General features: G+C 38.9%; 3 protein-coding genes and 1 long non-coding RNA gene across 4 annotated transcripts in view; 1 reads left to right on the plus strand and 3 right to left on the minus strand.

Annotated features, from left to right (window-relative positions):
- Positions 1 to 6294: 6294 nt before the first annotated feature.
- Positions 6295 to 13552, minus strand: LOC144636051 (uncharacterized). The gene is made up of 8 exons (XM_078495194.1): positions 13406 to 13552; positions 13159 to 13205; positions 11262 to 11310; positions 8966 to 9696; positions 7929 to 8255; positions 7154 to 7195; positions 6790 to 6852; positions 6295 to 6340 (listed from the first exon to the last, which is right to left on the minus strand). Exons 1-5 carry the CDS (start codon positions 13497 to 13499, stop codon positions 8046 to 8048), a joined length of 1131 nt encoding a protein of 376 aa, XP_078351320.1. The 5' UTR covers positions 13500 to 13552; the 3' UTR covers positions 6295 to 6340; positions 6790 to 6852; positions 7154 to 7195; positions 7929 to 8045.
- A 50-nt stretch (positions 13553 to 13602) lies between these two features.
- On the plus strand, positions 13603 to 16615 carry LOC144636058 (zinc phosphodiesterase ELAC protein 1-like). Its single transcript, XM_078495200.1, has 3 exons — positions 13603 to 14029; positions 14829 to 15323; positions 16389 to 16615. Exons 1-3 carry the CDS (start codon positions 13666 to 13668, stop codon positions 16613 to 16615), a joined length of 1086 nt encoding a protein of 361 aa, XP_078351326.1. The 5' UTR covers positions 13603 to 13665.
- Positions 16616 to 21499: 4884 nt separating this feature from the next.
- LOC144636106 (uncharacterized) overlaps positions 21500 to 24606 on the minus strand; it is a 156519-nt gene continuing 153412 nt past the window's right edge. The window contains exon 2 of the long non-coding RNA XR_013567470.1: positions 21500 to 21652. This is a non-coding gene — a long non-coding RNA (uncharacterized LOC144636106). The remainder of the gene's footprint in view (positions 21653 to 24606) is intronic.
- LOC144635558 (uncharacterized) lies at positions 21846 to 23687 on the minus strand. The gene is made up of 3 exons (XM_078494652.1): positions 23641 to 23687; positions 22597 to 23549; positions 21846 to 21882 (listed from the first exon to the last, which is right to left on the minus strand). Exons 1-2 carry the CDS (start codon positions 23685 to 23687, stop codon positions 22613 to 22615), a joined length of 984 nt encoding a protein of 327 aa, XP_078350778.1. The 3' UTR covers positions 21846 to 21882; positions 22597 to 22612.

A 24606-nucleotide genomic window follows, 5' to 3' on the forward strand; every position in this document is an offset into this window, starting at 1 on the left:
TTCCAAATGGGGGGTGCGGCTTATACACGGAACTTTACGGTAGTCTTACAAAGGATTCACTTTAATGGACCCCAATCTTTAGAGGGTCATTTTCTTCCTGCTTCTACTGTGCATGAAGGTACATTTTCCATAACTATCAGAAAAGTATACTCTTTACACTGGCAAAACCTTCAAAGCTGGTATGAATATTCAAGTTACATTGTACTCAACCAAATACAAAATTAGAATAGGATGTCTATCTCTTTTCTCCTTGAATATTGCAAAACTCCAACAGACTATATAACTACCTTATTCTTACTTATTTTCACGATTTTCACGATTTCAAAATAATCGCGAAATTAAGTATGCGCGAAACAAAAAATTGCGCGAAATTTAAACACACGAAAATTAATACTATACTATATATCAAAACAATAAAAACTTTAAAGGTCAAATGCAACGAAATTTGATCATATTTTATTTAAGACTCATTTTGACTTTAAATGAAAGGAAATACTATGAATAATCATAATCTGAAGTTTTAAACGATTTGGTTAAAGCATCGCTGAGATATTCGACGTTGAAGACAGCCCTTTATCTTCGCTTCACAAACGGAACGGTTCGGAAAAGCTTCGGAAAACTGTCGGAAATGGATCTTGTGACGTCACATGTGGCGAGCTTCGTCGCGCGAAGATGCAGCAAAGTGCTGTTGTCTCTACCAGGTCTGCTGCACCTTTTGCGGCTTTTGGCATTTAAAATCCCGATTAAGCCGGAAGACCATTCGAAATATCTTCTTAAAGACGAGGAGCGATGCAAGGAATGGTTGAGATCGACGAAAAAGAGAGGATGTTTATGCCAAATGCACGCTGGCTTTGCTCAGCAAATACAGTATCATCCGACATGTTTTTCTCAGAAAGCTTCCAGCAGAATCTTGCACTCTGGTCCGAGTTCCAGCCCTAGAAACTTCGAATGAGACCTGGCGCTTCTCCTCTTATTACCAACTTGGAAAGAAAGCCGTTAATCCAGGACTAATGCGAAATCGTTTGCGACGAAATGCAGAATTCGAAGGTAAAGTCGCTAATAAACTTAACCCATTGTCTGGGAACCCCAAAGTTGTACTTTCTTGTATTATATTGAACTTAGATTCACACACTACTTTCTTAACCTGATCCTTGTCGCTTTATAAACTTCTACCAAAACTTTAACTTTACTGTTTGCGTGAAATATTGTGAATCGCGAGGCTGGTATTAAAAATATATTTTTTATTACAGGAATGAACTTTTGCATGAATTTACTATTAAAGTTACAAACAAATATTTTATGTTTATGTTTCTTTTAACTTTAAAATGATATTCCCTATATTGCTTCGATCGTCTAAAAAGCTAAATCATACATGAGTCTTTGAAGGAAAATAATGCTTTTAATTTACAGTATTGTGTACAATGAAACACTCGTTTAAATGTTTGTTTATATTTGAAATTATTATGAATGCTAAATATAACAAGGAAAATACCCCCGACTGAACATTGTTGGTGCCAAAGAAAAGGTTTATATTTTTCATGTAAACTTCATGTATGTGATGAGTTTGTTCACTTGTAAAGGCCAATTTACCTGATTCATTTGTTGTTCAGATCTGCATTAACCCCATTTAAGTCCAGTACAATGACTGTTGCATTGCATAGCACTCATTATAAGCTGCAAATCAGGCTTCATTGTGGCCAATAAATTGGTATGTGCAACTGAATGGTAATACCGATTCCCTCTATTCTTGGTTTTCATGTTACGTCATAAAATTCTGAAATCAAACTTCACTAGGCCTGCTAAATTTTCGTTGTCATTAGGCGAAAGATAAACTAAAAATATATATTTTTGCAAATTTCCAGATCGATAGTGTCATTCGTTTTTAAAACAGAGCATTTTGAATATTTGAGTTTTCCGTCGTATGTGACATCAAGCTGAGTGCCGTGACAAAGCTGTTTTGTTTGAAAAACGGCCTTTCCTTTCCATTTTGAGCAAATTGAACATTTCAGATATAATAAGTGGTGTTTATGTGAAAGTGTACTAGCTCTTAAGCCAAGGATAGCCGCTGTTGTAAACAGAACTGAGTTCCAGATGGTTTCTCTGACATCACGGCGGCCATATTGGTGTCCCTCGGAAGGACACAGTTATGAAATCTCCATACTAAGCTTTATAAATTTGCGTGGAAAGGTTCGGAAAATAACTCGCGAACGGTACATCGCACAGACCCGAAACTTGGAGAAATTGTTTATCTATTTATCATCTATAATATTTGAAATTCATAGCTTCTGTAGTTGAATGGTTTCGAATTTATTTTTTGATTGCGTGACAGTGAAAACCAGCAATAGCGTGCACCTGTAGGGAATCGCGGTAGTTGTATTCATTAAACCAAGCGCAAGACTTAGCAACGATGCACATTGCTGAGTCTTGCGCATGGTTTGATGAATACAACTACCGTGATTCCCTGCAGGCACGCACTATAGATCTAGAGGGAATCGGGTATTTAGTTCATTGCTATTTATGAGAAATCTAAGGCATAAATCCGACCAGATCAGCTTACTTTTTTTGTCTAGCACTTTTGTCATGAACTACTGGCTGAGGAGAATCTACAACCAGATTGTAGGTGTGTCATGAAAATTTCTTTCTGAAATTAACTCTTCATAATTTTGTCTGCCCCAAATCTGTTGACCTTTTACAAATTCCTCAGTAACAGCTTTAGGCATACTCCCTTTCAAAATCTATATGGGTATTTTTGGTGCCCAAGACCCCCTCCCCACTTGCTGGGGGTACTCACATACTCCCATAGACTTTCCAAAAGTCGTCGCTTCTCGTTTCCGGTTTAGTGGTAGTAGACCCCGGTGCGGAGCTCTCACACTCCGCTCTCGGGCTTCGCTTTCTGTGAGCTCGACTTGTAAGCAAGCCTAACACTCCCATATATGACCTTGATAGGAAAATGCATGTGTGCTGCTGTGTGTTTTTCAAGCAGATGAGTTTAAGATGGAATAGTGATCCAATAGTTTGGGGTAGGGTAGGGATTTTCAGTGTATAGTCTAGCATACTAGGATAGGGTACTGCAAAATAAGCTGAAAATGGTCTGGGATAGGGTACGGTTACAGAGTCCCAGCAGCACACCCCTACTCAAAAATATAAAGAGTACCCCCCCTTTCCTCGAGGCGAAAGAGTATTGTTTTTAGCCATTCTGAAATTGGGTATTTTTAAGATTATCAATTTCTTTGTAAACTTGGAAATAGTTTTTTGAAGCACCTACTGTTTGTATTCATACTGTTTGCATGCATCCCTTGGTCTGAGATAAGGTAATAAATTACAAGCAGTGCATGCAGAGGCTATAATGTCTCCTTAGGGGGTCTTGGAAAAACACTGCACTTAGTTCGATTGTCATCTAGCTGCTTATCATTTAGCTCGTTTCTGAGCTATAAGCACTTAAAGTGAAAATTAAGTGTAATTTTTTGACAAATTGTACTGTTGCTATGGTTACCAGTGACAAACCAAACATGACCACAACTTGTTCGGCAATACTGGTACATTTGTTTGATAAAATAATTGCAGCATTAACTGACAAATAATTAGTACTGACCCATTATAGTAATAGGCTGGAAAGTACTGGAAACTGTTATCAGCTTCTTACACATGCATTCAGTGAACTTGCATAGCCATCTCTCTGCATCCATTTTTTAACATTGTCTTTCGACATCGTCTTAAAATGTGCTGTTTTAAGTGACCGATACTGGTGTTGGTTTCATGCAAATGAGCGCACAAAATCAGAAGGTCATGCTAGTGGGCTGTGATTGCTTGATTTGGATCTGTGTTGTTTGTACATGTTTACCATGTCCAAAGATGGATGTTGACAAAGGGGCTATGCATTGATGTCCGACCCCATCCAGCCATAACAAAGGAACATATTACCCGATAGTAGTATCAATAAATGTACAAAACAAAGAAGCTGACATAAAATGACAAATTGCATGAACAACTTTATATAAAAATAAACAAATAAATAAATAAACCTATATTTAGACATGGAGAGGATTAAAGCTAAAAGCTTGTAGGGCAGTGTATTCCTAATCGAAATGGAATTTGGAAGTGTTGATTTTTGTGGAGGGGAAAAACTGGAGAACACAGAGAAGAACCCTCGGAGCAAGGCCGAGAATGAACAACAAACTCGACCCACATATGATGCCAAATCAGGGAATCGAACTCAGGAAAATTGTGGGAGGCAAGGACTCTCACCACTGCGCCATCCCTGCTTCCTAGCATATTTTATAAAAATGCAGCATTGACAAAATCTCATGATTGTACATACAAGGATGTGTAAGCAAGGACATTGAAACACAAAACTAGGTGTAAATTTTTCCCTGCTACATGTCCCAGTGTCAGGTCCTGTGTCAGCACACAAGTTAGAACTTATAACCTGGGTCTTAAGAAATGCAAGTTGCCATAAATTACTGTTGAAATTGTTATCTTCAACCTACACCCCATCTACTTAAGACAATTTCCTTTTCAGAGAATTATCAGTAAAGTCAAAATATAAGGGCCAGAGTACATAGATGAATTAGTTAAAGGATAAAATAATCACCTAGGTTAATAATTCGGCAAATAATAAAGAACAATATTAATACCAGGCATAATTCTGATTGAAGCTAAAAGGCCACACAGTCACGGTATTTAATTTTAATCTTTGAAAATAAATTATTTGGCTGAGGGGAATGAGTTTGAAGCTTCTAAAGGTTTTATTGATTCTTCGAGCTGTGTTATTTTGGAGAACACACTCAGCTCGGGCAATGCTACAAACAGTGTACAAATAATTCCACATTGCAATCCTTTTGAACAAAAGCAACACAATACTTCAACTTAAGATTCAACTATTTATTGATTTCAAATTCTTTGAAAGCCGTTTCCATTATATTTATTAGGCTCACCAATATATCTGGCCATATTCCTTCGTTGTTGGTGCATGTAGACGTTGCCGGATTTAAACGCCATCTTGTTCACTCGCAGAGTCGGAATTATCACTCGAGAAATCGATTTATTCCTTGCCAGATGCCGTTATTTCAAACTGATATGGCTGTATTTAGACTTTTCGAAGGCTTGAATCAAAGTCGTCATCGGTTTCAACTAACGGCTGTTTCAGAAACTCTGGAAATCCATCGAACAAACCCAAGGATTTGCAAGGATCGCTCAAAACGTGAAAACTTGCTCGCCACACCTGACGTCACAAATACCTCTATTCGATTCCATTCCACGCGCGGTCATTTTTGGTTCGTTTTCGTGAAGTCTTCGGAAATCGTCGGATTTTCATCTCCTAAGCGCCACAATTCGCACAAAAACCATTTCTGAGAGTTTATTATCATTAGTACCTTAATAAACGACAGGTTTGCGGACAAAAGAAAAAATTTCCAATTTCGTTGCATTTGACCTTTAAATGTTTGGAACTTGGCTATCTACCTTTAAAAATATCTTTCCGTCTTGTTTTCGACTATCACCCTTTCTCTGATTACTATTTCGAGCTTGTAAATTGGTTCAAAACCTCTAGTACAGTCACTAAAGTTTCCTTTTGCAGGCTTCTTGTAGTTATATTGAGCCAGAGCTTTGTGTATTTCCAGTGCTTCCTTAGTCTTTGACGACTGATCCATAAATCACTGACAAAATATCGCGAAATTTAATATGCTTTTTCTCTTATTTTTCTTTCAATCGCAAAAATTAATGCTCGCGAAATTCGGCTCTCGAATTTTCGCGAAATTAAGTACGTGCAAAATTAGTAAGAATAAGGTATATGTCCATAATGTTCGCTTTATAAAATATATGCAAGGCTAAAAAGAGTTAAAAATGGTAAAATTAAAATGATAAAACCAAAACTCGGCTAAAAACTCGGTTTTGGTTTTATCATTTTAATTTTACCATTTTAACTCTTTTTAGCCTTGTATATAGTATATATATATTTCATGTGTTATAAACGTTATTTACAGAGTACATGGTCTCAAGTTATCTAACATTAAAAAAAAACTTTGCTTAAACAAAGGAGCCTTTTCTAACTAATTTCCACACTCTTATCAGCCAAGCTTGGAGATTCTTGCATCAGCTGCAAGAAAGAAAAAGAGAAAGAAAAAATTACCGATTGGATTTTAATGTTTGTTATAATGAATACAATAAAAGCTCTACTAGCTAACCCCCTCACACCCTTACCCCCCCCCCCCACTGCCTAGCTCCTTGTTTTGAGATACTGAGCCTTGTGTCCCAACATGTAGTAAATGACCAAGGTAACAAAAAATACACACATACATACCAAGCTACGGTCCTGTAAAAGTTCTGTCAAAGAGCTGATTGTCTGTGCAAAAGAAAGCAACACAAAAATAAAAATAAAAGAAATATTTCAATTGGTTACTTTTGACTGAACAAAAAGGAATATGACATAAAATTAACATAACAGAAGTAAAATTAAAAGAAACTTATGGCAGTTTTCTTAGAGATAAACCCACAAACTCAACCCTCAAGTGATAAACTAGAACTGTTGAAACAACCAACTGACAAAGCACAGTGACTCACTGACTGCAGTGGAACTTTGAATTTATGAACCTCTGTAGTTTATGGCGCAGTCCTTGGTATAACAAAATATATTCTTTGCCCCATTTATAGCAAGACATGGAAAAAATACTGATACAAAGAAACCCTGTTTTTGTGAACCTAATACTTTGCCATTTCATTGGTCCTTCATTACTCAAATAATGTGATTATAATTATGCTTCATTCAGTTAAGACAGCTTCCTGACATCTCACCTTGACAAGTTGTGTGTTAATTCTTGCTAGCTTCTCTTTATCTTTCTTCAACTTGTCATAGTCCTATGAAAAAATACAAGGTATAAACTATTTTAGATCAACTACAAAAAGACAATACCACAATAAAAATGTTCATAGCAAGAGATCTATGGTCAAGTTGATGTGTCCAACAATAGACTTGTCACTTCACTCCGAAAGATCTTTATCTTCAACCAAGCACATATATAGACATATGCAAATTGTTTGGGAATTGTGACAAAATTCCGGGGGATTCCCTGGGATGGACTTCATGCAGCATCCCACCCTAGTGGGTGGGGCATGGAGAAGGGAAGAGAGGAGGGATTAGCGGCAAGTGGTTTCTTACCTGCTTAAGACGGTCATACTTGTCTTTAAATTTGTCATCAGCCTTAAAAAAATTAACAAATAATAGAATACACAGCTATTAGCTAATTGTCTCGTTGCAAACTGACTTACACTTATCCAACTGCCTAGTTATTTAAGTCTCAGTGCTTTTAGTCAAGAAATAGTCTTGTAGACTACTCCGTACAATACTGAAAGTCACTTTCCAAGATTTCAAGTTCCAATGACATGAGTACATGTATGTATGGCTAAGATTGGACAATTGATTACAGTGATGGTAAATCACAGATGAATCATTTTTCAAAGAGAAGTGTGTAAAAAATACATGTACCGCGAACATATCTTTAAAATCTTACTTCAACTCAGTTATATTGTAACTTAGCTTTTAAATTTTCGATTTTTAATTACATTTTAACTAGATTGTTAATTAGATTACTGTTTATAGTAGATTCTTAATTTTCAGTACATTAGGGAGGGGCACAAATTTATTAGTTGTAAAACTATCACATGTAGCCCTCGATAAATATAGTTGATTCATTGATTGATTGATTGATTGATTGATTGATTGAAAACACTTGGGTTGTTGGAAGAACAGTATACCTCTTAGCAAGTTGCTTTTTATTACTCTAGTGGGACACTTGAATTTGTTGATCTTAAATTGGCAAGTTCAACAACTAAGCTCCTGTAAAGTTATTCTTTTCCTAACTTCTTTTCTTGGGGAAATCTGTTGTGTTTTTTTCAAACAATGTTCCTTAATTAAGAAAATGCACATGAAATACCTTGCTTAGTGCCTCTTTGTTCGAATTCCCCTTCTTCTTGACGTAGTTTGTAGTTGAAGGATAGTCATAGGTGGGTGCTGTTCGGATACCCTGTTCTACGCTTCCTTCAGCATAACCCTACAGTACTTTATAAATTCTGCCTTCGTCATCAATTGGACATAATTTCCTGAGACAATCAAACAGACCATGGCGGACAACTTGACGAAATACTGATTTTGAGTTGGCAAACTTTCTCTTGTGATTGTCCATCATTTGCCGTGCAGCGACAAAGCATCTATGAGACAAGCCTGCTACTTTGAAGTAGTGGTTCAACAATGATTCGTAACCCTGAGGAAAGATTCAAGTACCTGAATTTTATTTCAGAAACATTGAGGAATCAAAAGTTGGCTACACATATCCTTGGAACTGAGAACCTGGTTCGTCATGTTTGATTGTCACATCTTTGAGTGGAAAATGTTAAGACAGTTGTAAGCACACAGAATAGACAGGTCATCAGTGATTCAGTCAGTCAGTTGTAAGCACACAGAATAGACAGGCTGTCAGTAATTCAGTGAGTCAGTCAGACAGTCAGTCTGTCTGTGTCTCTCTGTCAGTCAGTCAGTCAATCAATAAGTCAGTTAGTCAGTCAGTCAGTCAATCAATCAGCGAGTGAGCGAGCGAGTGAGTGAGTCAGTCTGTCTGTCAGTCAGTCAGTCAGTAAGTACTGAGTAGTCAGGTGAATTGTCTTTACCACTCAATTCAACTTGTGGCTGGTTGCAGAAAAGTTTTGTGAAAGTGCATTGAGAATGCAGTTTTAACACAACTTTAACCCAAACTTTTTTGTGAAACTGTAAAAACAGAAGTTACACAAACTAGAAAACATGGATGAATCTGATCTGTTTTCTTTTGTCATTAAAAATAAAAAAAGTAAACAAGATAAGCTGTTCACCTGTAATTTTGTCATACACATAATTATAAAATGTACATGCATTATACATATATTTTCAGTGGTGGAATGAAAGACAGAATTAAAAAATAAAATAAAATACAGATTTTACCTTTAGCACTTTCCATTTATGTTTATAGTAGGCCCTCAACTCAGCCAAATCATCTTTATTCCAACCTTGAGTTTTCTTTGTAAACTGCATGAGAGATGACCTCATCATTATGACCGAATCCTCAAAAGGAGGGGGCCAATTTTTCCTTCCGCAAATAACCTCAATTTCTCCGTCATTAGTACCAGCTTCTTGCTCTTTTTTAAGACGTTTCAGGGCTCTTTGCCTGCCAGATTTTTCACCAGCACGGCGTCGTCTTCTTTTCTTTGTGGCGGAAAAAGTGTTATTCTGTTCAACCGCTGTGGCTATGCTTTCAAGTACACTGGACACCACAGATACCTCTGTTACATTGCCTTCTGTTGAATCCACTTCATTTCCTTCATCACTGCCATTTTGGTTTTCCATCTCAAAGTCTGGAGCCCCTACTTCTGTCACGTTGGGTCCTATTGTATCAACTTCATTTTCTTCATGGAAATTTTGTATCTCATTGCCATTTAAACTTTCTGTATTGCCTTCCACTGTTTCCGCCTCATTCTCAGTCTCACTGTCACTTCTGTTATCCACCTCGCATTCTGGAACTGATACTTCCACCAAATTACCTTCAACTGTTACAATCTCGCTGTCACTTCCGTTGTCCATGACGCAATCTAGAACAGATGCTTCTGACACATCATGTTGCACTGTATCAGTGTCATTCACCATCTTGTTATCATATCCATGGTCTACCTCGCCTTCTAGAACCACAGGACACCCAAGTATTAGGAAAAGAAAGGCTGTTGGATGTCGGTTCTGGGCTACAAGTATTTTACATTTTGCTTGTTGCTTTCATTTTATGCCAGTACTCAAGATTTGATTTTCCTTTACATGTACTGCACCAATCCCAGTGTTCTTGAGGTGGAATGTGGCAGGCTTATCATTCTATAGTACCCCTCCCCCCACCCCAACCCTCTTCCACCCAACTGATACCATCAACTTTGTAGTATTATTTGTTTTCCTTACAAAAATGTCTTAGTTTACTCCTACACAAATATGTATATACTTGTAAAAAGATACTTGGGTCTCCTGTGGGGAAGGATTTCTCAGGAAAGTTAATCCTTCAATTCTGAACATCACAGTAGAAGGCAAGTGCAGTCTGTCACTCAGTTCAACTGAATCTGAATAAGCTTATAATAACTTAAACACAATCATGAATCTGGGGTAAGTTTTTTTTAATGAAACGATTTACTACCTTATAAATACATAACACATTTTACTTGTCTGGCAGCAAAATCTACTGACCCCGAATGACTGAACAACACCTTATTTTGAGCCTAGACAACCAGCAGTCAGTTTGAATGTTGTTAAAGTAATGTTATGGAGTTAACAATTAAGAGTGACACTGACCTCCAACCAGTATTGAAACAGTTAATATGTGGTACAATGTATATTAATTTGTGTGATATTTCCACATATACACAAATGTTACAAAATACACAAACACATAGTTTTGAGTTGCGCCTGGCATTTAATGATTCATATGTACATGTATTTCAGGCTTAAGTATTTTTTCTCCCTCTCAGAGGAAACTGGAGGCACATCAATTTGTACAGGGTTTTGAGAGTGATTAAAAAAGCCAATCATGGGACTATACACACTCGTATGTACTTTATCACTTTTTTACCAAAACTATACAGTCAAGCAATTTGCTTTGTGACCTCCCATCACTTTTTCTCGTGCTTTGCTAGAACATTGCCATGCCAAATATGTAATCCAAGGAACAAATGTAACACCTTCAATTCAATGATAACTTTTTTTTCTGGTTTGGTTGCATTTGTGTCTTACACTACCTTCTACTTGCACCAGTTTAGAAAAATAGAGCTGCATGCATTGTAATGTTTGTGTAGTCATCGGGGATTTCCTTGAGCAGGAAATGGTGGTCGCATGACCGAGTGAGTAGCGTGCTTGTTTAAGCGGGTTAATAGTGACTGACTGTGTCTTGTGTGAGTTCCTGACCTTACTGGCCACTGGAAATTCTACATTCACTTATTGTTAATTACAATCATGCCTTTAGGTGGTCATTGTACATGTGTGTATAAAATTATGTATATAAAATTAAAATCCTATTATTTTGTCTTTGATCCCCAAACAGTTTGAACGGGGTTTCACAGTTTTATTTTTGTTTTCGACTTTGGGTTCTTAAAATCTGAAATGTGAGTACTCCAGATTAATCAGGTGGCCATTACACCAATCCTTCGACTAGTTCCTTTGGTAAAACAAGCACTATTCCATAATTTAATTAAATGCATAAAAATAAACAAACCTTCGGAAGGGACACTTTCTTGGGTTTCAGCTTGTTGAGGGTTTGGTTGCTGAAAACATTTAAACATTGTTATCAATAATGATTTACCTGAAATAAACAAATAAAGTCTTGTTACATAGTTCACTATAGCAGAGAAAATAGCTGTTTATAGGGACAAACTGGTGTGTCAGAAATCTCATGTAGACATTCACAAATGCTGCAGAGCAGCTCATCAGCTTTTATCATCATTCACACCAGTATCATATTAAATAATCAATTAGACAGAAAAATTGCCCGAGTAACATATCATTTTAATATTTTGGTAAGACTGAAACATCTCCATGCTTGTGCATATATTTTATAATCAGGGGAACAAGAACCAGTTGATGGCGACATCACTTCTTTGAGAAGTGACTGAGCCCGCGTTTTTTATCCCAGAAGTTGCTAAGCAACATGATGTATCTGTACGTGCAATTGCTTCCGGAGTACTTGTGAGCGCTCTTGCTAGTCTTTGATTAGATGAAATAATTCGGAGATTCTTCGAATGCATCAAACAAGATTTGCCAAAACGAGCACTAATTCAGTCCCCCGACTAAATTAGACTCGAGGTGATTTGATAAGGATTTTAAGGTTAGAGCTCGAGGCTTCCATCAGCTGAGAGTTGGAGAGGACTGAAGCCCAGAGCTGATTATCAAAGTCAATAGAAACCCAGAGTGAGTAGTCTAATTATGTTAGCATAACCCAGTGGCTGTTCTAACTGCTTTATTGATGGTTTTGTTTAGTACTTTTGGCCACAATGCATCTGTAGCTAATCAGATTGCAATTTTTTTCAACAGTGGGTTACAGTAATAATAAAATTATATATACATGTATGTGTATACTTTTATTACTAGTAATAATCATGGATTAGCGGAGTGCGTTCAAGACAATTTTCGTCGTCTTTGCATGACTGACCTCCAAAGACGCGAACACAAGCACGTCGAAGAACATAGACAACTTTGTTGTTTATGCGCATCGTTACTGCGCACGTAATTCATGTCGCAATAATTAAGCGCGCGCTGATGGTCGCCGTTGCGTTCACTTCGCTTGCAGCTTTTAAATGGCCGGTAACCCCCAATTTTATTACATTTCTGACATGGGTAACTCATAATCTCACAAAGGTGAAAGTTTTACAAAAAAAGTCAATGTGGGTAGATTTTCGCGCGGACGTACTAAACTTCAAAGCGACACACGAAATGACTCACTCAAATTCCACTTTTTTCGAGTTCAATGGCTGACTTAAACGCTACTTCCCTAGATGATATGCTTCCCATGACATTTTCGGTATTATTTTAACTTCGGGTACACGTTCCACGCATTTATTTTGTTTACACAAAAAATGCAAATTCGATGCCATTTTGATATGTATGAGATGGAGGCCCTCTTCATGAGGTCGAGGTCACTTGTAGCAGTCCAAAAAGTCTCAAACGGTTATGGCATCAGGCGATCGATACCCGCGGGACTGAACCATAGAACCCGCGGGACTGACGTCGGGCAAACGACGCGATTAGTATGCGTTCTCCTTCGTCGAACGCAATTATCCATGACTTCTACCTCACTATCCTTCACACACTAACAGCAGTCATAAATAGAACGAGACTCAAAACTACATGCATAGCCAAAGCATGTGTTGTACAGAAATAATGCTAATAAATCTGCTATTGACAGTTTGTCTGCACACTATCTTCATCTATGGTAAACATCTGATGGCAGATGAAAAGTTAACAAACTTCAAAGAAAAAAAAGGTTTTCCATTTTGCAACCTGCCTAGTCACAGTATTGAGTAAAATACCGATAGGTGTCAGTGATGAATATGATCTTTGATAATTTTATTATAAATCCCTCAAGCGCAGCTAAGCTTGGTCAAACATAGACTTACCGACTCAAAGTAACTGTGCAGCCTTGCTATCAGTTCAGCTTTCAGGCCTAATTACAATAAAAAGAAGCAAAAAAAGCCATTTTAATTTAGCTCGATAAGTCTGTAGAACGTCTTCGTGCACGTGGATCACCAACAAATTATTCGAACAGACCGCAAAGATGTAGAATGACTTCTTCAACTAACAAAGCAAAAACGACAAAACAAAGTCTATATCGAAGCTAAAACAATGGATTATCTACTACTCTACCTGATGTGTGTAGTCCAAGCGATGATAAACGAGCCTTAAGTTCAACAACTTTTAACTTTTTTAGCTCGTCCAACGAAGGTCTTTCTTCGTCCATGTTGGATGATGCGGCCTCGCGACGTTGCCGTGAGGGATCATGGGTGCATTTACCGTGAGGGACTGGATCTAAATCTAAAGAACGCCTGACGGAAAATGTGAAATGAGTGAATGAAACTCCAGTTTGTAGACAGTTTTATATCTCCGCGGCAGTATTATCGTATAATATGGAACTACACTTTCTTGGTACAGGTTCTTGTTATCCGTCTCCCTTAAGGGGAGCATCGTGCACAATTTTGCGACATGAAACGGGCTGCTGGATGTTTGATTGCGGAGAAGGGACTCAAATTCAGCTGATGAAAAGTTCCATTAAACCGACAAGAATTAACAAGATTTTTATCACGCATCTTCATGGAGATCATCTCTTTGGATTGCCTGGACTACTGTGTACAATGGGAGTCAACTGTGCTGAAAACAGGGAGCCTATTGAAATATACGGACCCGTAGGCTTAAGAAAGTTTATTAGAGTGTCTCTGGAATTATCTCAGTCTTTGCTTGGGTTTAGCTTCTCAGTGATTGAGCTTGACTCAGGTAAACATTTAGTGGATTTGTTGTCTACTAGAGCCATAACGTTTGCTAAACAACACCAAAAAGCTCGGTTATTTTATCCATAATTACATTCAAATATGATTCTGATAAAATGCCATCTACAAATGCTCAGCTTTCCCTAAATAAGTACCCACTAGACCATCCACTAGACTACATTCAACGGGTAACGGATGTAGGGTAAAATTGAGATTCAAAATGTAGGCGTTTGTATGGGATATTTGGGGGATGGACTTAAAAAATGCTTTAAGGGAAAGTTGGTTTTTCTAAATATTGTTTACAAGATAGCAGAATATGATGGCTGTTGATTCTTCTTTCCTTGGAAAAGTCGAAAGTTCAGGATAAGCATACATACAAGGCAGATTTACCAGCAGACTACCGAACTCCAGCTGATCACTAAGTCTTCTAACTCAGCTAATAGTTTTTCCATTAAAAAACTTTATGAATGTTACAAAGGCAAGGCATGGTGTGATCAAATCATAGAAAATGAGGGAATATTTTGATGGCCCCTTAAGGTTAAGCCTTGCCAGTAGAAGTAACAATTAATAAGGCAATCTGTAAGACATATATTTCTGAGGGAGTAACCATCAGTGGATTCACATCATATCCAAAAGAAGCAGCGATACTTCTGTCTCTTCATTACAATTCAACTAGTAACCAGAGTTCGACTTGCGAGCACTGTCATGTCTTTGTAATATTTCCTTGTGATAGGAAAAATCAACAAATTATTTTGCAAGGTTACACCTACATGTACATGTAGACTCACAGTTAGCCTTTTATACAGGTTTTGTTCAAGACAGTGGTATTGAATGGACATATCCCCCTTCTGCATCAGGGATTCTTCACCCAAATGAGACTCCTGGCAGGACAGTTTATGAAGGCGATGATGGTTTATGGCAAGTTTGTCAAGAAGGAAATTTAACTGTGTTTGCAGCACCTCTTAAGCACCGTGTCACTTGTTTTGGTTATGTAATTCAAGAGCAGCAGCTACCAGGAAAACTAGATCCTAATCTTTTGAAGGAAAAGGGTATTTTACCAGGACCTCTTTATGCAAAGATCAAGAATGGTGAAACAATTACAGCTCCTGATGGTAGCCTAGTGATGCCTAAAGATGTACTGGGGCCACCACGGCCTGGTCGTAAAGTTGTTATTCTTGGTGATACATGTGACTCTTCAAGGATAGTAGACATTGCATCTGATGCAGATGTCGCTGTTCATGAAGCTACTCTTGAAAATGAAATGATGGAAACATGTATAAGTCATGGTCATTCAACTCCAGGTATTTTTATTTGTCACTACAAATTAAATTAATATTAATTTTTTAAAATACATCTTTATTTTAATGTGTGCTAGCTAACTTTGATCTTCTTTCTATTTGGCAGAATCCTGTCTATAAGCTGGTTTGACCAGTTAGGCAGTACCTTCAGTCTGAATTTTGTTCAAATCAAAAACCTTTGTAACATTAACATACCGGTAGTTAAAAATCTATTTCCTTATCCAGGTGCCAAATTTGAAAGTTCAGAGTACAGTTTTATTTTGAAAAAAAAAAAAACTGAATTAGAGGGAAATACTTTTGTCACACTGAACAATTCTGAGTAGGGTTTTTATTCTCCGTCATTTTATTCTGTGTGATACATGCTCAAAGCAACTCTTACACTTCCAAGAAGATAGGGCCTTGTCAATGAAAAAATTCGAAGAGATTCAGCTTGACACTCATGTCCTAATATTTTGAGCAGACCTAGGACAACCACACTACTAAACGGACAAATACCCATTCTTCACCACCCAAGTAGAAAAACATTATCTAGTTTGTACAACTTGCCTTGGTCGACCCCACTTGACAAAATAAATAGCTGATGTGTACAACATAACCTTATTGCCACTGCCGCTCTTTAATTACCATTTTAAAATGTTTGACAGTTAGCATAATTTGGCATGGAAGTGAACTCAACTCAACTTTCAACTCAACTCAACTTTTAGTTGTTAGATACAAATTAAACTCATCTGACACAACCAGAGATTTTTTCTCTTGCTCACTTCAACCTCTGTGGTGTTTTGTTTTTTTACCTTTTTCACATCAATATATAAAAAACTCCCAGATTCAGGTCCCAGCTGTTCCAAGAGTGGATAACACTATCCACTGGATAAATCACTATCCGGTGGACAGCAAAGTAGGTTTTGTGTGACAGTTATCCACTGGATAGCGATTTATCCAGTGGATAGCGTTATTCACCATTTGAACTACTGGGCCCAGGGTGGCATAACATACAGTGTAATGTTTTTAATTTACAGACAATTCTCTAACAAGCTTTATCAAGTAGTAATGTTTGTTTTTATCCTACAGAAATGGCTGGGCACTTTGCAACAAAAATCAAAGCCAAGAAGCTGATTCTTACTCATTTTAGCCAGAGATATAAGGGAGTCAGTGACAGCACTGATGACTGTGATAGTGTGAAAAAGCTGCTCAAGCAAGCAGAAAGAGCCTTCGAATCAGGCAGTGTTGTTGCTGCTGAAGATTTCCTGGTCATTCAAATTCCCTTGAAAGAGAAAAACAAAAATAACGAAAAATAACATACCGTATATACTCGAATAAGCGCCATGGCGCTTATTAAATTTTTCGCGCCTCAAGTGCGGCGCTTATTCGAGGACGGCGCTTATTTAAGGGGGGCGCTTATTTAAAAATCGGGCGCCACAAACAATCTTATATAGAAGACACGTTAACAGTACTACGTATTGTAAGAATTTTGGATAGAAAAAGTAATGGGAGAGCGGTAAAATATAATAACTTTGAGCTGCGAAACATTGCTTTTGACGAAAAGGCATTTCCAAGGCTGTTTTAGAGTTGCTTTGTAGTGCTATTTTCAGTTACACGGAATTCCTTGAATAAGCGCCTCATCGTGACTGCGGCGCTTATTCGGGGGTGGCGCTTATTAACTTCTTGGTCCCAAATGTGGCGCTTATTCGAGGGCGGTGCTTATTCGGGGGCGGCGTTTATTCGAGTAAATACGGTATATCATAACATATATCAGTTTGTATCCCAACAGGACACTTATCCCTGCAAGTAGTCCCGCACTGATAGGCAAAACCAGTCCCTTTGTGTGACTACAACAGCTACCCTGATGACTCCCCCCACACCTACCCCTATCTTTGCACCAGGCGTTGCAAGGGCTAGCGAAACCCATGGGTAAAAGATCTTGAACGCAAAGTTGATTAGCAGTATGATTTCCCGTAGCATGGAAATTAGGTGCTTTATATTTGTCTTCGTTTAGCACGCGATCAAACAAGCGAAGAACTGGAGCCAATACAACGCTCAAGTTGTTATCATCAGGGTTCAGCAAAGTGCTCGTTATGATCAAAAAGTTTCTGACATTCAAGATTGCTTCTTGCAGCATTCGAAATTTTCGGTCGGCGAGGATACCATGCGATTTCCTTCCATCATAATAAACCGCCTCCAGAAGACCGATTAGTGAGGTGTATTCTGCAAAGCGTCCTTGCTCGTACTCGTCTTCCCAAGAGAACTACAGATTCGCCTTCCTTCGCCAAGGTCTCAGCAATTTTGCTTTTCAGCGCTTCTCGATGAACTAGGCAGAGGTATAGATCCCGTTTCTGACCACGTTTCGTAGCTACAGGGTTTCTCTCGTAGCAGGAGGGATAGCGGCAGACAACTTCGTTTGACATGAAGTTAGGATCAAACTGCAGAAGGATGATTTCTTCTTGCGTCCCAACATAGCAAACTCTCGCAGTGTAACTTTCGTTTTTAAGTCAGTCGCAAAAAGTCTTTCTGCACCTTGGAATGGGCCCTTTGTCACTTTCGGCGGGGTGAATCGGTAGTCGAGGGATTGCAAAAGAGCACCCCGTATGTCTTCAATTGTGTTAGAGGGAGCTTTGCGCTCTTGAAACCGAGTGAGTCTGCCCACTTCCGGGTAGGTATCAGTTCTGAAAGTCGACTCTACATCTGAACGATTTGCTGATCGCCCTACTCTGTTTTCAACTTCCAGTCTCTCGGTTCGATTCTCGACCTTTTTTTTCAATGAACCGTTTCCCTTTTCTGGGCTCTTCCATGGATGGAAAAGAGTGTGTCTCTTACTCTTAGTGCAACTTGTGCCGCGCCACGCCTTTTCTTCCGGCTCTGTTCAGTCGGCATAACCATTCGATTCGCAATCCAGTGACGTCACGCGTAATGGGGGGGGGGGGCTTCGGAGACCCGGGTGCAGGCTCATGACCAAGCTAAAATCGCACGAAAATCGGCGCGCGGTTAAAAGTTTACAACTTTTTCGTCACACGATTTGACTTCCGCCCCGCGTCGGTTTTCGCCCGATTTTCACTCAGCTTAGTCCCGTCCAGACTGACTGCCCCTGGTCTCCAAGGATGCGAATTTCAAACTTTGAAAAATATACAATATTCACTCACAATATTCTTTATTCAATATTCTTTATTCAATATTCTTTATTCGAGCTGAGGTTATTCGAGTCATTGCATAACATTCACGGAACGTCTAGAAGACTAGAATGCAGCTAAAAGAAGATACAGTCGTCCGAGTAAGGTCCCTCTGAATCTCTGATCAGAGTACGAGTTCGCCTTTTAACTAGTGTTTTGCCTTATTAGACTGTCCACAGCCCTTTATTTTCTCGTATATTTTTCTTCCATCGTTTCTCTTCCGTTCTCTTGCGTTGAAAAAATAAGAGGCCTTAGTGCTTATGCTTTCGATTATCATATTTCACACCAGTCTTGTACCGAAAGTCTTCTTTTCAACTGATCAGCAACAGGGAGGAGTGAGGAATGTAACTGAATTGAAATTGGAAAAGAAGCAGGAGCGTAATTAAACTCGTAATCATACTCCGATCTGAAGGTCCCTAATAATTCGTTTTCAATAAAATGTCAAAAAACCAACTAACGTAATGACTCTGGCCAATCACAACGATTTCGAACAATCCACTGAACCAGATCGCCCTGCTCGGAAAATTGCATTCAGACGTTTACATAACGAAGCGCGGGAAAACGGCAAATGCGAGCGAGTCAGGATTGGTTTTGGATTTACTCTTGATTGATTGGATGACAAAGTGGCACGAGGTTTTAAACCAAACACTAAGCGTAGTAGAGCGCTTTCTCGACCAATCAGAAAAACAAAAACCAATAATGATTCATTCTGTCCGTTCAAAAACGTTTTTCCCGCGCTATTTGCGCCGGCTTCATATACTTACTTTGAGTTTTGATTGGTTCACCGGATTGTCTGTGTCCTTTGTGATTGGCCTGAGTGATTATTTTCTTTTTGGTTTTACGACACTCGATTAAAAATCGCTCTAAGCACCAAAGCAAATGCAAATTACTTTCGACACTCAAGTGAAAACACAGGCTTCCCAAGCTCAAAAGTCGTCTTTTTGATGTGTTTTTGAGAGCCCTTCGGGCGGCCGACTCTACATACGTGGTGTATGCGACAGCTTGTGTATATAGAGAAATGTATGGGAAAATCACGGATTCTCTAAAATCGGGTAAATAACTATCTATTTTGAAATAAAGTTTACCTGCCTCAAATGTGTCGCTTACTTGTGTCTTGTGCCGAATTTGAAGCCATTCCGACGCCATTTAGCGAAGTTATTCGAAGTCGTTGGGGAGGGGGAGACAACGACTTCGAATAACTTCGCTAAATGGCGTCGGAATGGCTTCAAATTCGGCACAAGACACAAGTAAGCGACACATTTGAGGCAGGTAAACTTTATTTCAAAATAGATAGTTATTTACCCGATTTTAGAGAATCCGTGATTTTCCCATACATTTCTCTATATACACAAGCTGTCGCATACACCACGTATGTAGAGTCGGCCGCCCGAAGGGCTCTCAAAAACACATCAAAAAGACGACTTTTGAGCTTGGGAAGCCTGTGGTGAAAACCGCTCATTCTCGGAAAAGGAAGAGACAAGCCCCAGCCACGGTGGAGGGAGGACATGGCACATAAAAGTGGTTTCGCATATGGCTGTTACAGTTTTCCCCTACTTTTTAGGAAAAAGAATTAAGGCCAGAATGATGAGGAGCAAATCGCACGCGTTGCCACTTCAGGAGGCAGATCCTCTCGCTGTTCCCCTCTCTGCTGCGCAACGCTATGCTCTGGCTCGGGAAAGAACGTAGCATTGCGTGACAGAGCGAATTAGGTCAGACTGCTGGAACAAGATAACGGATGCGAAGGAGACTGTCTGTTCACGATTATTACCCACCTATTTTTGTAGAGACAAACGATACAGATTGACTTTATCCTGTGTATATTTTATTTTATTATTCATTTACTAGGGTAAATTAACTTGTAAGCAGAGCCTAGTACTATTATATCGCACCTGCAGAAATCCCAATTATACGATTTTGTTAATGGACCCTAACACATTTTAAATCATTTATTTTTTCGCGGGTCTTTAATTTCGCGATTTTTCGAAAAATCGCGAAATTAAAGATCCGCGAAAAATAACGACGCGAACTTTAATACCCTTCTATATAATTCGTAATTACTAGTCAACGTTATGGTCAGTTTACTTCCTAATTATCTTGGTACGGTCGTCAAACAAGCACTACTTTGTTAAAAAGGAACATGTCAAACTGTTTTAAGTTTCCTTTTGTTTAATATATGTTTTTTTCAGTATCATCGGCAACTATTGCTGTGGAAAATTAAAATCAGTTGTGCCAAGTTTGAGACTAACTGATTGTTAATGCCGGCCAGTATTTTGACACATTTTGCGAAATTTAGTTCCTTTAAATGTATGTTTTTGGCCAAATCGCGAAATTTAAGTCCTGCGAAATATGCCTGTTCTATTTTCGCGAAATTAAGTTACCGCGAAAATAATAACAATAAGGTATATTTAACAATTATTCTATGAGCCCGCGTTGGATACGAGGTGGTAAATACAACCTCGAAGCGAAGCGAAGTATCCAACAAGGGCGAATAGAATAATTGTTTTATTAAATTCTTCTTTAATTAAGATTAAATCGACTGGAAATTTCAGTTTGATGTAAACGAAGTGATAGTATGAGGAGGCGGGAAAATTTGTGGCGTGGCGTTCACTTCTTGAGTTGAATGAAACACACGAGGAAAGCGAGCGAGAGAGTTTTCTTCCCAAGATTTTCATCCAATAATTTCCTCTAAAGTCGTCTATATATCCTGGAAATTGTGACAACAGTTAAGATTTACGGGATGATCCGAAGCAAAAGCTTTTCTGGAAACTACACGTATTGTGCAAGTAGAACGAAGCAAGTGTTTACATTGTACTTGTAATTTATCAATTTACGGCGCCACGGCTGTCCTCAAGACTGCTATATTATTCGAAGCGAAACTGAGCTCAAAGTGGAACAGGTTCATTGAAATATAAAAGGACAAGACCAAGATTAAAAGGTAACAAACATTACAGAAGTGCCGAGACTAATTTTATGACGTACAATGAATGAAACTGTGTCAGTTTGCCGTTTTTTCGTAAATTTTTTGCTGCTTTTCTACTTTATTCACTCGCTCTTGTTGTGCGTTTACAAGTATTATTAATTAAACTTTTCGCATCAATCCTTTTGTTTTGCGTAGTTAATTTTACTATGGCATTTCTGTGATTTTTGTAGGCACCGCTGATTATTTAATTTCTTGTTCATAAAGCTCGCCAAATTTTTCTGGTGGAACTGTCGCTTCCCGCAGAATTTTTTTTTGCTGAGCGGCACTTTCCGCACTCATTTCCCATATAGGGTCAAACATAGGTATACGAGCTGATAACCGGGATTCAGTGAACCAATCAGAAGGCTAGAAATGCAATATCCGAGGTTGAGAATTTAATAAACGGAAATAACCCTCAGCCGCTGGCTTCTTTCACAGCTCAAGTGCAATTTGGGATAAATCAGCACGAGTAAATTTTTCAAAGGCTAACCAAATTGCACAAGTTCGTAGGGCGAGTGCAATTTGTAGTCTTTGAAAAATTTACGAGTGCTGATTTATCCCAAATTGTACGTGAAAAATCATGTGATTACTTGTTAATAATACACATACAAAAAGTTCACTTGAAGTGGATGACAAGCAAAACGTGTTCAGTGGCTTACCTTTCCGATACGTTCTTAAACATAACGGAGTTGCCGGGCTTTGCAAAATTCAGATACCGCTAGGGAATTTTAAATCTCTCTGTCATGCATTATCAGGTGCTTTTATCCTTATTCAGTTGTATTGGTTTGGGCTGAAATGTCCAACTTCAATTCAGGCTTGTAATCTTTCTTCTTTACGAGCCGTCGCGTAAGAAAATCCACGATTGGGGTAGCTTTCAGTAGTTTCGTAAAGCCTCTCTTTTGCTGTACAAACGTCCAATTCCTAGTACTGTGGTTTATATACTTATAACTTTCGTTAAATCGGTCAACCTTTTCATGAATCGTTATGTTTTTGCTCGATTTTTGCTCTCTCAAACACTCCGACATCGGCCGCCATTTTGTTTTGGCGCGCTTTCCGACTTTCCTGTCAATCAATTTAATTTCAACTTTCTGCACTGTTTGAGATTAATTGACGTGCTATTAGCCAATGAGCATGCAGAAATTTTTGTATGTATATTATTACAGGGCTTATTTTTAGAGCAAATCCGGAATCAGATCCAATACACCAGAGACATCGCCATTGAAATAATACACAAGATACTGATCATTTGGTTGTCCGCCGGTATTTCCCCAGTGCCCTCTGAATCGATTCATTTCTTGTGGCAGGCTTTGTTCCTTCTTCAGGTTATAAATGCCATTACCAATGAGACCTCCTATAGTCCCTCCCGCGGCAAGACCAGCGGCAAGACCAAGGGCCCCACTCCAGGGTCCCAGTAAGAAAGCGATGGCTCCAATACCTGCACCTACACCAGCTCCTATCTGTGCACCTGGGCTTCCAAGGGGAAGTGACACCCATGTGTAGATGACCCCAAAGGCAAAGAGTATCATCTCTATGATTTCTCGAAGAACAAAAATCAGAAAACTCGGCGAAGGATTCCATGGCGGATTCGCCATAAGAAGCTCTAGTAAGATTTGAACAACAGGAGGCAGTGCAATTCCTGAGTTGTCTTCGTCAGGGTTCAGCACAGTGCTGGTTATGATCAAGAAGTTCCTGACATTTAAGATAGCTTCTACAACTATCGGAGATTTTCCCTTCAGCGTGTGGAATTTCTTTGCATCTTGATAGGCCCCCTCCAGAAGACTGATCAGTGACGTGTATCCAGCAAAGTGGCCTGGTTGGGGCTTCTCTGCGCTCATGGAAATTTGGATGTTATTCCTCGCCAAGGTGTTGGAAATACTATTCCTCAGCACTTGCTGGTGATTTGGGCAGAGGTACAGATCTCGTTTTCCACATTTCGCCGCTACAGGATTTTTGTTGTTGCAGGAGGGGTGACGGCAGACAACTTCGGTCGACATAAAGTTGGGATCAAACTGAAGAAGCACGATTCCTTCCCCAAGATCTCCAGGTTTTCGCAATGTAACTTTAGTATCACATCTCGCACCAAAGAGCTTTCTAGCATCACGTGACTTCCTCCCTGTATATATTTCGGCCGTCGAACGCCGCTTTCAAATACGTATCTTCCACTTTGTTTCCAACATTCTGGAGTAAAGTCGCGACTTGCCTGTTTGGTTTTGCCTTTGATATTTCAGCAGCGTCTTTTTCTGCCATTCTTGCATGAAAATGGACACGGTTCGATTCTCCCTTTCAGTTAAGGAGATTGAATACTGTGTGTGAGGCCTTCCACTGGGTAAAAGCGACAAGCGACACGGGCCTGATCATAGCGACACGGGAAGTTCTAAACAGCGCCAAGCAACCTGAGTACGGCACTAAAATGCGACTGTTTAAACATGTCAGCAAAATGAGTGAAAGTTGTTCATTTACCAATCAGTTGTCACGGAAGCTAAGACTTAGTGTCAGGAGAAATTAAACAATGTTAAGGCAAACTATTATAAAATAGGACCTTTGCACTTTTAGAGTTAGCTTCACCGTAAACTGTGCAAATATGAGTTTTGAGGCAAACAGGGCATGTGCTAAAACCCAGACGTTGGATTCTGAACGATAGCATCCTCGTACCTAGGGTCTTCGTTCCCTTTGACCAGAATGGGACGATAGACGAGTAGAGGATGGACGATATTTTTGACAGAATCAGTATCAGTCTCCCATGTGTCTAAAATGTGATACATCTGCCAACACTGTCGCTAAAATCGCTAATGTATTCGCCTCTTAAAAAATAAATTAAGTAGCGCTAGCAATATGAAATGTCCCCCCAAAAATGCGCTGTTATTGGTTTGCTTGGTTGTTCTACTGCTAACAGGAAGTCATGCCAAAGTAATGTTGAAGTTGCGTGTCATTCTTCAACTTTTGGTTTTTGACTTGAATCGCTGTCTTTCGAAAGTTTCTTAATGCCCTCCCTTCGGGTCTTAGTTTTCGTGAACACTAGAGTTGATTTATTGATCCTAGTCGTTTCGTTAGATACTGCAAACTTCGTCAGGGATATGTTATAACTATTTTATATAAAAACTGCTAATTATCTGACGCTAAATTCCTGGAATGAATGAATTGTCGAGCTCACTATTATTTTTGCGGC

The sequence above is a fragment of the Oculina patagonica genome, chromosome 13, assembly GCF_052425735.1.
Source record: "Oculina patagonica isolate OP01 chromosome 13, crgOcupat, whole genome shotgun sequence".
In the NCBI taxonomy this organism is placed as follows: domain Eukaryota; kingdom Metazoa; phylum Cnidaria; class Anthozoa; order Scleractinia; family Oculinidae; genus Oculina; species Oculina patagonica.